We start from the raw sequence: 14701 nt of genomic DNA on the forward strand, positions 1-14701 counted from the left end.
GAAGTTTAATCCATTCACGGCTAGATTATGGTTGTCCAGTGTATGACTGCCAAGAGTACTACTTTAAAACAGCTAAATATGATCCATCAAGGTGCTCTGAGGACTGAGGTGGGAGCTTTCAGGACTTCTTCGATCCAAATTCTATACATTGAAGCACATGATCCCCCATTACACCTGTGCAGAAAAACAGTACTGCTCCACTAGACTGCTATGATCCAGTCTACCATTGCACCCAAGTTTGGAGTATCTTTATAATACTCAGTGGAAATCCTTCTATGAGAGCAAGCCAAATGAAAATAGACCTACCTTTCTCAGGATCAGAGCTTGTTCAGAGTTGGAATGTCAGTTTAAATGAAATTTTTCAAGAGACAACTGCATCTGTTCCACCTTGGACATATGTGTCTGTCTCTCAAGATATACTCTTTCTCCAGTGGCGGAAAAATATTATACCTCCCTGCAATATCAGACAGTTACATTCGGCTCATGCTACTAGGAACAGCCATGCCTGTAAAATTTATATGGATGGTTCCAAAACTGACAGTATCATAGGTGCTGCGACAGTTTTTTCTTTATATACAATTTCAGCCACACTAACGCTAGCTTTCAGCGTTTTCACAGCTGAATTATGTGTCATTAAATTATTGCTTGGTAAGATTATTGAGCTTTTCTTCTCATCTGCCATAATTTACACAAACTGCCGCATTGCTGTCTCTGCCATAAAGAAGAATTTCTCCTCTTTTCATCCTATGTTGAAACAGATTCATTCCCAACTATTCTCTTGCAGTGTGTCCAATCAGTTTTTGCTGGATCCCTGGCCATTCTGGCATTCCGGGAAATGAAAGTGCTGACTTTGCCGCTAAATATCCTCAACCCGCTTTCTCACAACATCCTCAAGTTCCTTACACTGACTATAAGTCTGTCATATGCAAAGTGTGCTACAATAAATGGGCACAGATCTGGAAAGTAACACCAACAATAAACTTTACCAGATAAATGATCCAAAACTATGGCTCTCTGGCTTCAGACGAGAGGAAGTGGTACTGGCAAGACTCAGAATTGGACACACTCGTCATACTCATCTCTTCCCATTATTGGGACAAAACCCACCTTAGTGCTCATCCTCTCAGATGCAACTTATGGCCTGTCATTTTCTGGTTGATTGTCCCTAACATTCAACCATTCGGTCAAACACTTTTCAGTCACTCTCCATTTTGAATATATCATCTGATTTATCTCATTTCTTAGGAAATGAAGCAAATATTGAAGAACTTTTATTGTATCTAAAACAGATTGGCTTGTACAGAAGCATATAATTTAACATCTCTAACGATATGCTTATTGTGAATAAATGATGAACAGACACAATTTGGCCTTAGTAGCCCTTGTGTCCTTAAATCCAATACCAACAACAACCCTTGATACTAGTTACATCTTTAAGTAAATCCCACATCAGTATACTGTGATCACTGTCATCTAGTGGTTCCTTTATCTGCAAATTCTTAATGCATGAATAATCACTGCTGATAATCAGATAAAGAGTATTACTCCCTCTGGTTGCCCCTTGGACATGTTGCTGTAGAAAACAATCCTCCAATAAATTCACAAAAGTCTTGCTGGCGTGTGTGTGTGATCAACCCACAAGTTCCAGTCAGTATCTGGAAAGTTAAAATCTCCCATTGCAAGACATTCTGATTTACTGGCCCACTATTTTTCTGTGCAATTGTTCATTGTACTCATCAGAGTCATTAGGCCTATAACACACTCCTACTCTCATTTTCCTTTTTCCCAGTGCTTATGTCACACCAAACTGACTCAACTTTGCACTGTCCACCATGTCAACTGGATGCACTTCCTCAGATTTTGTGTTTCTTAACTAATAGCATAATCCCTCCTCCCTTCCTAACCTGTCTATCCTTTCTGTACACATTATACTCCCTAAATTCCAATTCTGCATGGCTTATATCTCTGTGACACCATGTGTCCGATATCCCTAAAGTATCTGCCTTTAATGTCTTGACCAGCACTTTAAATTCATCAAATTTATTTACTATACTTCTAGCATTGGTGTACATGCAAGTATATACGCACCTATTCTTACTCTTAGTTATCCTAATACAACCCGTGTATTTATTTGTTCCATGCTGACTATTAGTAGTTCTTGAAATCCCCAGCAACTTGCTCTCTAGGCTGCTGCTCATTCCAATAGAAGCAGTGCAAGAATCACTTTTGCCTCTGCCTTGCAGCTACTGTTGATCTTTTAGTCTGTGAATCCCCCCCCCAAGTTAGCAGTTTTCTGACCCATCTAACACTGCCTCATTAGCATCAGAAATATTCTTGCACCCTTTCTATTTAAGTGTATCCCATCCTGTAGAAATAGTCTCTCCTGTTACAGAACTCCATTTCTTCAGAATGAACAAACGGAGTTCTGTGTATTTATTAATGAAAAAAAGCAGAGTAAATTCCATAAGTATTTACTCTTCGTACAATCAGATTTGTGGTATAATTGACAGCACAGCCAAAATGGACAAGTTGAGTAGGCATTTCATTGAATTTACTATTTAAATCACATGAGCAGCTTTAGGGAATAATGGTAAGTTTAACTGCTGTAAAATAAGTGGCATGATATTACTAATTATTTGTCAGTTTTTAGGAATACTTAACAAAATGGTCCTGAAAAATTGTGCGCTACAATTTTCAGAATGTTGATGAGCATCTCCTTTAAATATCTGTCTAAAAATAAATAATGGTTGAAAAGTAAGTCTTAGCCAGAAAGTAAGTGAACACTTATTTTCTGGCCAAGCTGTAAATCAGAACAAACATCAATTTTATGAAAAGTTTATTCCCTGTATGTAAACTAACCTCAACACAAGCAAAGAGCAAATAAAACTGTGCACCAAATCTGTACAGCACTTGGCTGAATAAACAAAAACAAAGCATTGCTGCAAATAATGCAGAGCATAGTGCCCTCTAATTTTTTTCATTAGTCTCTAGAATGAGTATTGCTTTGCATACTTACCTTATGCACAGCTGGTACCATACAAAAATAATTGATGATTATAATCATTATTAATAATAATTGCATGTGATTTTTACATGTGAATTGGAAAATAAATAATTTAATAACAGGTAATTATTAGATTAGATAGATTTTACAAATATAAAATTAGCTTTATAAAAACTAGCCGACCGGGCTAGCCAGGTGGGTAAAATGCCTGCCTGGCAACCCAAAGGTCGCGGGTTCGAATCCCGCCTCGGGCTTGAATCAGAGTAGAAATGCCAAAAAAACCTTGGGAGGTGCAATATGGCCACAGAAGCCGATGCGCCAACAACTAACAAAAAAAAAAAAATTATAAACTATTGTTGGCAGCTCTAACAAATTTTATAAACTACGTAGTGAAAAATCAGAAAATAATCCTTATAGTGCTTCCCATGCATCATTTAATGACAGTAAAGCAGTGCAATCTCTTTTCATTGAGGGTTAGGAGGTACATTTTTCACAAAAAAATTATTTCTTTAAATTGTTTGTGCTGGTGTTATTCCAAGTTTTCTTGCGCTTATGTTTTCTAACAGATCATCATCATCATCATCAGCCATTTTCAATCCACTGCAGGATGAAGGCCTCTCCAGCAACTTTCCAGTTCCTTCTGTTTTGAGCACTGGCCATCCATTTACTATCCAAAAACTCATGAATTTCATCTATCCATCTCCGCCTTTGTCTTCCAGGTTTTCTTCTAGCTCCTCTTGGGTATCATTCTGTTATTTTCTTAGTCCATCTGTCATCATGTCTTCGAGCTGTGTGTCCTGCCCAAGACCATTTTAGTTCTTTAGTTTTGATAAGAATGTCCTTTACTTGAGTTTGCTGCCTAATCCATGTGTTTCTCTTCTTATCTAACAGTCTGATTCCCAGTATAATTCGTTCCATTCTTCACTGTGTAGTTCTCAGCTTCTCTTCCATTCTTTTGGTGAGTGCCCAAGTTTCACTTCCATAAGTCATGGTGGGGAGTATACATTGATTCATTATTTTACGTTTCAGACAAACTGGGATATTGCTCTTCAGTATGTGACTATATTTCCTGAATGCTATCCATCCAAAATTTATTCTTCTCTTGACTTCCAGCCATTTATCATTATTACAGCTAATAACTTGTCCCAGATAAGTATATGACTCCACCTTTTCAATTACTGCTCCTTCAATCATTATTTCCCTTTCTGTGGTATACTTGTTCATCATTACTTTTGTTTTAGCCATATTCATCTTTAGTCCAAAATCCTTACTAACTGTGCATAACTGATTAAGATTTTCCTCTAATTCTTTGGGATCGTGGCTTATGACCACAATGTCATCTGCAAATCGTAAATGGTACTCTCCGTTCACATTGACTCCTTTCTGCGACCAGTCTAATCTTCTGAAAGCTTCCTCAAGGGCAGCAGTAAACAGCTTCGGAGATATTGTCTCCTTGCCGAACTCCTTTTCTCGATTTTAAATTTCCTACTGTCTTTGTCTAGTCTAATAAAGGAGGTAGCACTCTCATATATTTTCTTCAAAATCATAATATATGGGGTATCTATGCCTTGTCTTTCCAGTGCCCGAAACATTGCCTTATGCTGTATGGAGTCAAATGCCTTTTCATAATCCACAAATGCCAGGCATAATGGTGTTTTATATTCATTTGCTTTCTCCATTAGCTGTGATATTACGTGAAGGTGATCCATAGTTGAGAATCCTGTCCTAAAGCCAGCTTGCTCTTTCGGTTGATTCTCATCAAGTATTCTTTCTAATCTGTTAGTAATGACCCTTGTGAACAACTTGTAGATGTGGGATAACAAGCTAATTGGTCTATAATTTTCAATTTCTGATTTATCTCCTTTCTTATGCAGCAAAACTAAGATTGCATTATTCCACTGCTTAGGCGTCACACCTTTTCTAATGCACTTTGTGAAGAGCCTTGCCAGTTTTTGTGTTATGTCTCTTCCTCCCAATTTTAACAACTCTACAGTAACTTCATCTTCCCCTGGGGCTTTCCGATTCTTCATTTTCTTCAATGCATGTTCTACCTCATCAGAAAGAATATTGGGTATGTCGTATGTGTTGCTACTTTGCAATCCATCTTCCCCACTGCTGGTATCATTCCCTCTCTCCTTGTATAATTCTCTATAGTAGTCTTCTGCTATTTGAATTATGCCTTCTCTGCTGTTTATAAGTACACCATCGCTATTCTTCAGTTTCAGTATCATTTGTCTTTCTGTATTGCTGCTCATGGCTGCTGATTTAAATCCATTGTTTTCCCTTAATGCTTGTTCTACTTTTCTTGTGTTAAATCTTCTTATGTCCTCTCTGAGTCTCTTTCTAATGGCTTTGCATAACTCAGTATACTCAATTTTCTCCCTGTCAGTGTTTTTCTTTCTCTTCATTTGTCATCTTCGGTTCATCATGACAAGTGTTTCTTGACTAATTTTTTCTTCTTTGGATTTCTTTTTCCCTATAGGTTTCTTGGGCTTTATCACTTTCAGAAAGTTGTAATATTCCTCGTCAATATCTTGGTCCTGAGCAGTCTGCAGAAGCTCAAACTTGTTCTTAAGTTCCAGTATATACTGCTTTTTCTCCTCCTCTATTATCTCAAAGACCTTTGTATTATTTACTCGAGTCAATTTTTTCCTTTCCTTTCCTACATCTATATCAAGTGTACATCTTACCATTCTGTGATCACTTCCAACATTTACCTTATTCAGGACGGTAACATTGTTCACAATATATCTTCTGTTAGTGAGGATGAAGTCGATTTCATTAGTTATTAATCCATTTGGACTCTTCCATGTCCACTTTCTGTTCACCCTTTTCTTGAAAAAAGTGTTCATTACTGACAGTCCTTGAGATTCTGCAAATTCCACAAGTCTTTCACCTCTTTTATTTCTTTCACCAATTCCAAAATTACCTATATTTCCTCTTTCTGCGCTGTTTTGCCTTTTTCCAACCTTAGCATTGAAGTCCCCCATAATAATAGTATAGTGGGTTTTCTGCTCATCTAGAAGACTCTCAATTTCGGTGTACATTTCTTCAACCTCTTCATCATCATGGCTCGATGTTGATGCATAAATCATTATAATCTTTAGCTTGTACCTCTTAGAAATCTTGAGTATTAGCCTTGACACCCTTGGTGATGTACTTTTGAATTCCAAAATGTTGTTTTTAAAATCTTTATGGACCTGAAACCGAACTCCACCTTCACTCCTTTCACTGTTTCCATTGGTGTACAGCAGATTTCCACTTGATAAACTTATAAGTGATTCATTTCTTCTTCTTGTTTCAGCCAAACCGATGATATTCCAATTCATATTTTCTAATTCCTTTTCCAGCTCTAATATCCTGTCTTCACCGATGAGTGATCTTACGTTATAACAGGCCAGGTTCAGTTTCCGTGCATGACAGCCTGGTCGTACCCAGAGATTCTTAGCACCCTCTGCTTCCACTCTGATCCTTCGCTGCCATAAGAGGGAGAGTGAAAGCTGCTGGGGACTGAGGGCCATTTGTATTGTTGTGCTGTCATATGCTGGAGGGTTTTGTCTTTTCCTCTTCACGCTGACCAGGCGTCTTGAAGAGAACCACTCTGCACGTTCGTTGCCACCTACGTGACGTAGCAGGGCTTACCATCGAGAAGGTGTGCATGAGTGGATTTTAGGGAGGCAGGCCAACCGGACTTCTCCTAAATCTTCTGTAATAGAGAAATATTGGATCCATCAGTGTTTTAGGCTGAGTGTCTGATAACACACAGGATACCTGTTCCCCTCTAAGCCCCTTCTAACAGATATAAAGCATAATTTGTATTCCATTATTAGAAATATGTGAAACCTTAATGAGAAGTAGTCCCTAATAGGCTAGGACTTGTGCAGTCATGTTCAGTTGTGTTCCAGAATGTAGTATGCACTAAAAAAAATTGGTGTGTGATACTTCCAAAACCACTGCACAGACACATGACTTAGAGGGAACCCTGGTGTAGAGTTCAATTAGTGTTGAAATATTGAGAAGTTGCTAATTTCATATGCTTTTACTTTCACAGCACTCATTTTTTAACTGCTTAAGAATGACTGATAATAAGCTTTATGGCATCTCGGTTGGGTGCTGCTTGTCATACGAGCAGCAGTGTTAAGGGGATTTGATTAAAGTATATAAGACCATGAGGGAGATAAGTAAAATGAGTGGAGGAGGAAAATTCTCACTGGTGAGTGAGACAAGAATCACAAGGGCAAATTATAAAATCTTTTTAGGTGTACCTTTGGGCAATGTATTGTGCTATGTTGGAATAAGGTACCTGCAAGGGTGACTGAGACAGGGAGTTGACAAAATCAAAGGAGGATATCTGTAGGCACTTTTTGATGGTGAGAATTGTATTTTGGCAGAGGCAGAATAAGTTAGTTTTCTTGTATTATTATGCTGTTTTATTCCTAATACTATGTAATTATAGAACAATATGGCAATATTTGATCATTTTTATATGAGTCCCCTTTGTAACATTTCTGGTACTACCATTTTATATCTTGTAGATTGAAGAGGTAATGCAGATGTTTTCTAGAGATAGTTCTGTAGATCAGGAAATACAGAAGTCTTGGATTCATCATATTTTAGTAAGTAATTGAGATCACAGTGGGAGGGATGTGTGCATTTTATATAATTTTTAAAAAACCACATTGCAAGTCCTTAAGGTTAAAGGAAATTAAGAAGGATCCTATTATTTATTTTCACTTGCTTTTTGATGATTTTGAAGTTTTCTTTAAAAATGAGGCATATTCAGAGCATACATTATATTGCTTAGTCATTTCAAAAGTAAGTTTGCTGCACATGGGTGAAGCAAACTTACTTGTGAATTTTCAATAGTGTGGTGATAAGTTTCTTAATGAAATTTTGAAGTTTTCTTCATTTGATTTGATTGCCCAGTAGTAGAGTAAAATTTAATATAGCTGCATGAATGATTGCTATTTCTTGGTTTATAACAACATCAATTTTTTCATCTTGATGTTCCTGATCTTTGTTTTGCAATGTGTTTTCTTTATGAAAGTCACCTAATACTTTTGTATTATTCCTCCTTCATTAAGCCTTTAAAATACTGGAATGTCAATATCAGTAATTTTGTTGGGAGTGATTCTGTACAACATAGAGATTTAACAAAGAATTAGTTTGCATGTAATAGAACTTCACTTATAATGAAGTCTCTCCATCAGCCACTTTTTTTTTTTTTTTTTTGGTCTAGTACCAACCACTCTTGATGTACAAAACTTGCTTTTGTGCAGCAGAATTTAAGTTTATTTTAGCTTACTTTATCTCATGTATCAGCAATTCATGCCACAGCATCCACTGTATTTATGATTTTTAAAAAGTCAGTCATTTTAAATATATTTGTGCTATGTATTAAGGTTTTGGAGAAAGCACCCCTTTCTACATTGATGTCACATCTCTTTTCCCATCAGCCACCTTAAATTCGCTGTGCTGTGTAGCACTGCTTTACAGTGATCAGCCTCATGGCTGCTACAGATGCTGCTCTCAAAGCATTCGAGGATAAGTGTAAGTTATCTGGTACATATATGGACTTGGAAACTACATTTGTCAGTGTTGACTCTTATCGTTCCATCTTCACACACTTTCTTTCAGCCAGAATTAATAAGATTTTCCATCAGAAATATTGACTGGAATGCTTTTGACTTTTCCATTCTTCTGGACCTTGACGAACAGAAACTTTCTTCTTTTGAAACCTCACCTATTTCTCATCAAGTGAACTATATTCAAAATGCTATAATAAAAGCATCATATAAGTCTTCTAGGAAAAAGAGGATTAATCAGAAGACGTGTTCATGGTGGACGCAGGAGTTATCCCATTTAAGAAGGGAAGTTCGAGCCCGTAGGTACTACCAAAGGCATAGAGACTGGCCCCAAGCCGACGTTAATCGTTTTTACCAGCAGTATTCTTCATTGAGGAAAAGCTACCTGAAGGCCATTGCCTCTCGAAAGCGTGAAAAGTGGATGAATTTCGTTCACACCTCTGGAAATGCTAACCCTTGGGGTCTTCTATACAAGATTGCAAGAGGAAAAACCTCTGGTTCCAACATATTTGGCTCAATTGTGGCGGACTACGTGGAAACACTGAACTGGCATGATTCTGCAAATGCAATCTTAGATGCTCTTTTTCCGTTGGATGATCCTGCCTCAGACTTAGCTGTTCATTCTAAAATCCGATCAGACAATGAATTTTATGTGTCCTCAACAACCACCGAACCTTTTACGTTGAATGAACTGCAGGCTGTCTCGCATAAAGTTAATGTTCAGAAGTGCCCAGGACTAGATCTTGTAGAAAACATTTTTATTATTAGAGTCTTGAAATTAAAACCTTATGTTCTTCTAAACTTATTCAACAGATGCCTTTAGGAAGAAACTTTTCCGGAAATTTGGAAAGTCGCTCTAGTTAAGTTGATCAGAAAGCCGGATAAGCCTTCTGGAGCGGCTAGATCGTACAGGCCGATCACTCTGCTGGCTAATTTGGATAAATTGCTAGAGCGACTAATGGCAATTAGATTGAATACCCTACTGGTAGAACAAGATCTGCTTTCAAGGAGTCAATATGGGTTCTGTCCCGGACGTTCCTGCGAGGAGGCTCTTGTGGACTTTGTCTCTTCAGTTCAAAACTTGGTACATAAATATACCCTGGCCGTTTTCATCGACTTCGAGGGCGCCTTCGACTTCCTTTGGTGGGAGAGCGTCCTGGAGCGTCTGCGATCGGCTAGGTGCTCCAACCACCTTTACCTTTTAATCCGTAATTACTTTGCCAATAGAACCATAATAGTCAAGGCTAAACATAGCCAAGTATCAAGATCAGTATCTAGAGGGTGCCCACAGGGCTCTGTATTGGGTTCTTTTACATGGAACATGGTGCTGCAACAGTGGCTCTCCCGATCTTTCGATAACGTCAAAATAAAAGCGTATGCAGACGATCTCACCATCTTGATAAATGGTAACTCTAGGGCCGATCTTGAAACTACCGCAAATTTTGTTCTCCGGGATCTCTGTGATTGGATTGTGGCCAATAAGCTTAAAATCAGCTTGTCAAAAACAAAGATGATGATTCTTGGATCAAAGTTGGATATCTCTCGCCCTCCGTTGGTCAAGATCAACAACATTCGTCTCCCCATAGTTAAAGAGTACAAGGTTCTAGGAGTGGTAATTGATTCCAGTCTCAATTTTATTCCTCACTTGACAAACTTATCATCTAAAATACGTAGATTTACTGGTGCAATTGTTAGGGTGTCCCGTGTTGAATGGGGGCTCTCCAGAAAAACTTTAAGGATCTATTACAATGCAGTTTTCCTCCCTCTAATCACGTATGCTGCCGGTGCATGGTTTCACAGGGCACGGCTCAAACACTTCAAAGCAAAACTCGCCTCATTGCAGAGAACCATTTTGTGGTGTTTAGTTAAGGCATGCAGGACAGTCTCGACGCAAGCTCTGCAAGTACTAGCCGGAACATTACCTTTAGACTTGCAGGTTACTTATAGAGGATTTTTATACAGACTGAAAAAGCAGATTGAAACCGAATTTCTTGGAATAACCATCAACCTTCAAGGTGATGCTAAAAGAGAAAGGAGACTGTGGAACGAGTTAGTTAACATCTGGCAGTCTCGATGGGATACAGCTCCCGTTGGTGCAACAACGAGAAAATTTATACCACAAGTTTCATTTCGCCTTGATAAACGTGTTCGATTGTGGTTCTGCATGAACATATTCACGTCCTACCTGTTGACAGGACATGGATCGATGAACCAGAGTCTTTTTAGGTTCAATTTATCACAAACAGACCTCTGTTCGTGTGGATCACCAGAGAGTTGGGATCACATCTTGCTTCATTGCTCCCTGTATGACGATCTTAGACTTCCTCTTTGTGCACTTACCAATTTTCAACCAGGACAGGAGTCGTCTCTGCTTCAAAGCTCGGAGCCATATCTCATTCTTCAGGCTTTCACTCAAGGCGTATTTCTTCGAAGGCGTTCAGTGTCGACAGATCTCAACAGAATGCAGCACAATGGTCCTGCTGATGCATAGCTGGTTAGATCTCCTTTAATAATATATAAACTCAAATCCCAAGAAGTGAAATTCTTCCTCGGCCTGCAGACAAAATTAAGTTCTTTCTTTCTTTCTTTCTTTTATGCATTTATATATTATCATTTTTTTTTTTTTTTTTTTTCCTGTTTACTAATTTATTTTTTATTTTTTTTAGCAGCACCACTTTCCTTCTTTTATGTATTTATTATTATAATTTCTTGTTTTTTTTTTTTTTTTTTTTATTAGTAGCATCACTTTCTTTATTTATGCACTTATATATTATCATAATTTTTTTTTTTTTTTTTTTTGTTTATTTTGTTTACAAATCCAGCACCATGGGTGATCGTTTTTTTTTTTTTTTTTTTTTTTCTCCTCTGGAATGGGCTTCCAGAGGATCCTGGCCTACCTTCTGACAACATTAGGTGGGTCAGAGTCTCTCTTGAGACAGTACGTGCTTTACATGGACTGGCCCACCTTCCCGTGGTGTGGACGAGTACCCAGAATCATCTGCCCAGGTGACTGATGCTTCTGGGTAGCCAAGCGGCCAGAACAGAACAACAGAACACACGCATAATACACACAAACCTCCATCACACACATATCTGGCCCATTTGTAGTGATACTCTTCTTCACAGAGATACGAGGCGGAGTTGAACAAACGTTCTAGGAGCCGCCCTTTACATATACACATAAAACACACACACACATGTTGACTCTTATCAGGCTGTTTGTAAGCTGTTCTTTGAGGAAGATCCTGCTCTTTTTCTCAAAGGCTTGTTTCCTAACAGAAATATTCAGTTTACTCAGAAAGGATGTACATACACTTATCCTGCCAGTCCAAGTGTGTACCCTGTGGTAGAAATCTCTCAGGTCTTTTTATGTCCATCAATTTTCCAATTGTATATGCCATTGTACCAGAACATCATGCTAGTAATTAATGCAATATTCCTTGTGCCTTATTCTAATCTGGTTCAGTTTGAACTCACATTAACTATTTTAAGTCAATTCAAATGATCTACCTGCATAAACTAGTGCTAATACAGGTTCTTTCCTCAATCTCAGAGACTACCCTCATCCCTGTGGTTGAGCATCATAAGGATGTGGGGGGGATATCTTTGACCCCAAATTATAATGTCATTGCCATATCAAAGCATTCCAGGCCAAGGCCTACAGGCTTCCCTGGATTATCAAACAGCAGCTTTTGTGTGCCTGTGACACTCTATTACAGTAATATATGTTCTCACAGTGATCTACTCATTCAGTCAGTCTTTATGCAGAGGAAATATGGGCATCAGCATACCCCATCACAATAAAGAGAATATTTGCAGCCAGTTTCTTCCCTCAGCTAGAGGAAACTGCTAAAGTCAGTGGCACACAAACATCACTTACCAGAAAAGCTGAACCACTGATATGTCTAAAATTGTAGTAATAGTAGTAGTCGCATGTGATGCAAGAAAGCAAGTGTATGAGCTTATGCAGCATCAGCCAAAAAAAAACTCACACCATTCCCTCCAAATGCCTGTCCAGTTCCTCCTTAAATTTATTTAACCTATCAACTTCCACAACGACAGATGGAAGTTTGTTCCAGCAATTAACCACCCGCTGGCTAAAGGCAAATTTCCGCACATCTATTCTACATCTGTCTTTTCTTAATTTGAATTTATGCCCTCTTAGGTTCGTAATCTGAAAGTGGAAGGATCCCATCAGAATTCAGCATGCTCAACCCATTCAAGGCTTTATACACCTCAATCAGATCACCGTGCAGGTGCCTAGTCTCCAGACACTGCAATTTGCAGAACTTAAGCCTCTCTTGGTAAGAGGATCCCTTCATTCCCCTCACCAATCTTGTTGCCCTTCTCTGTACATGTTCAAGCAAATCTTTGTTCCAGTACTAAGATTGCCCACACTGAGTGACATTAGATACTTTGTCACGACCATCAAATTATTGTCAGGCTAATGATAACTGCAAATATCTGACTTGCATATGTGTGGCAGATTCCTTTGCTTATTCTTAGGATGAATCCATATCTCTGTTCAATCAACAGTAGACTGCATATATTTGAGTGATTTTGTTTCCGAGCTGAAATATTACCCAAGGTGACTGCATTTGATGCTGACCTAATGCGATTTGCAGTTGAAAAGGATTACAGGTGCAGATTCTTCCAGCAAATATTCCCTTCATCCTAATGCTATGCTGTGAGCAACATGTTAAATATGTATATGTAATTTTATTTTTTACTTTGTTGTTCCTGCGCACTCACTAAGTATCCACTTAGCACATTTACTTCAGGGGTGGCCTACTTCTGCCCCATGAATGTGCGTAATTTGGCCCAAGGTACATTTTGGGTATAATATATTTTTGAATTAATGGAATTTCAGATGTAAATTTAGAAAATATTCTGCACATTGCCATGACAAATATCGATCCAGATATTGGTTCACTAATAAAAATAAACATTATCAAATCTCTCATTAAATATTATAAAAATAAAATATTGCAGTTTTTCTCACTGGAATTTTATTTGTATTTTGTTACTATAATTGTATTTTTATCTTGAATTTGTATTTTATTTTTCTTATTTATAAAACTAATTATATATACGTGTACATATAAATTTTACAGTAAATAACATAAAACTGTTTGTGACAATTTTTTCATTATACACTATTTTAATAATTCTAAAAATAATCCTAAGAATCATGGAAAGCAGAAAAAAAAATTGGCCTGTATGTACCTCACACTTTATTTGGCTTGCCATTTATAAAGGTTGCCCCCCCCCCCCTTTGATTTACCAAGTAGATCCCCATTTTAGCTTAAGGATTTGTCATGGCACAGAGTCAGTGAGGTGTTGAAGGCCACAGGGATGCTAATCCACATTGACTTAATTGCTTCCCACGGTTGTTTGAAATTGGATGGTTAGAGATCTTTATGCTGAAGGGCTCATTCCATCTCATCCTAAAGGTGCTCAGTTCAATTGAGATATGGTGTCTGGTTATACCACAGTAGTCTGAATTCACTGTTGTGTTCCTGGGATCAGTCTATACAATTCTAGTCTTGTGACATGGAAATTATCCTGTTGGAAGAACCCATTTGCAGATGGATAGCTACAGCTATAAGAAGATACACCTAGACAAAAACAATTTACAGATAGCCTCTGGCATCCAAATGTTGTTCCACTGGTATCAAAGGACCCAACATGTATCATGAAAACACTCTCAAATCCATTACACTGCTACCACCAGCCTGCATTTTTGACATCTGACAGGATGGGTCCATGGACTTGTGCTGTTTTTTTCCATATTCTGGTTCTTCATCAGTATGGAACTGCAGAAACTGGGATTTTTCAGGCCAGGCAATGTTTTCCCAGTCCTGTGCTGTTCAGTGTTGGTGCTCCTGAACCTACTGCTGTAACTATACCTTCTCATTTTGTGCTGACAGGACTGCAACCTGGTTCCACTCCTGTCAGCACGAAACTAGAAAGTATAGTCAAAATAATAACCCAGTACAGAACTTTTGTACTAGGTTATTATTTGACTATGTCCTTTTTGTTATCCTGCACAAGTTTTGTTAGCTTTCATTGGCTTTATGTATCAGTTAGTTGTTTCCAGTATAGATCACTG

The 14701-nt window shown here is 38.1% G+C and overlaps 1 protein-coding gene across 1 annotated transcript in view; it reads left to right on the forward strand.

Annotated features, from left to right (window-relative positions):
* The window catches only part of LOC150079261 (uncharacterized), a 123726-nt gene that overhangs the window by 69022 nt on the left and 40003 nt on the right, over window positions 1–14701 (forward strand). The window contains exon 5 of the mRNA XM_090383360.1: window positions 7540–7620. Coding sequence (XP_090239486.1) covers window positions 7540–7620 — 81 coding nt within the window. The remainder of the gene's footprint in view (window positions 1–7539; window positions 7621–14701) is intronic.

The sequence above is a fragment of the Mastigoproctus giganteus genome, chromosome 10, assembly GCF_048544385.1.
Source record: "Mastigoproctus giganteus isolate SK-2022 chromosome 10, ASM4854438v1, whole genome shotgun sequence".
Taxonomy (NCBI): Eukaryota; Metazoa; Arthropoda; class Arachnida; order Uropygi; family Thelyphonidae; genus Mastigoproctus; species Mastigoproctus giganteus.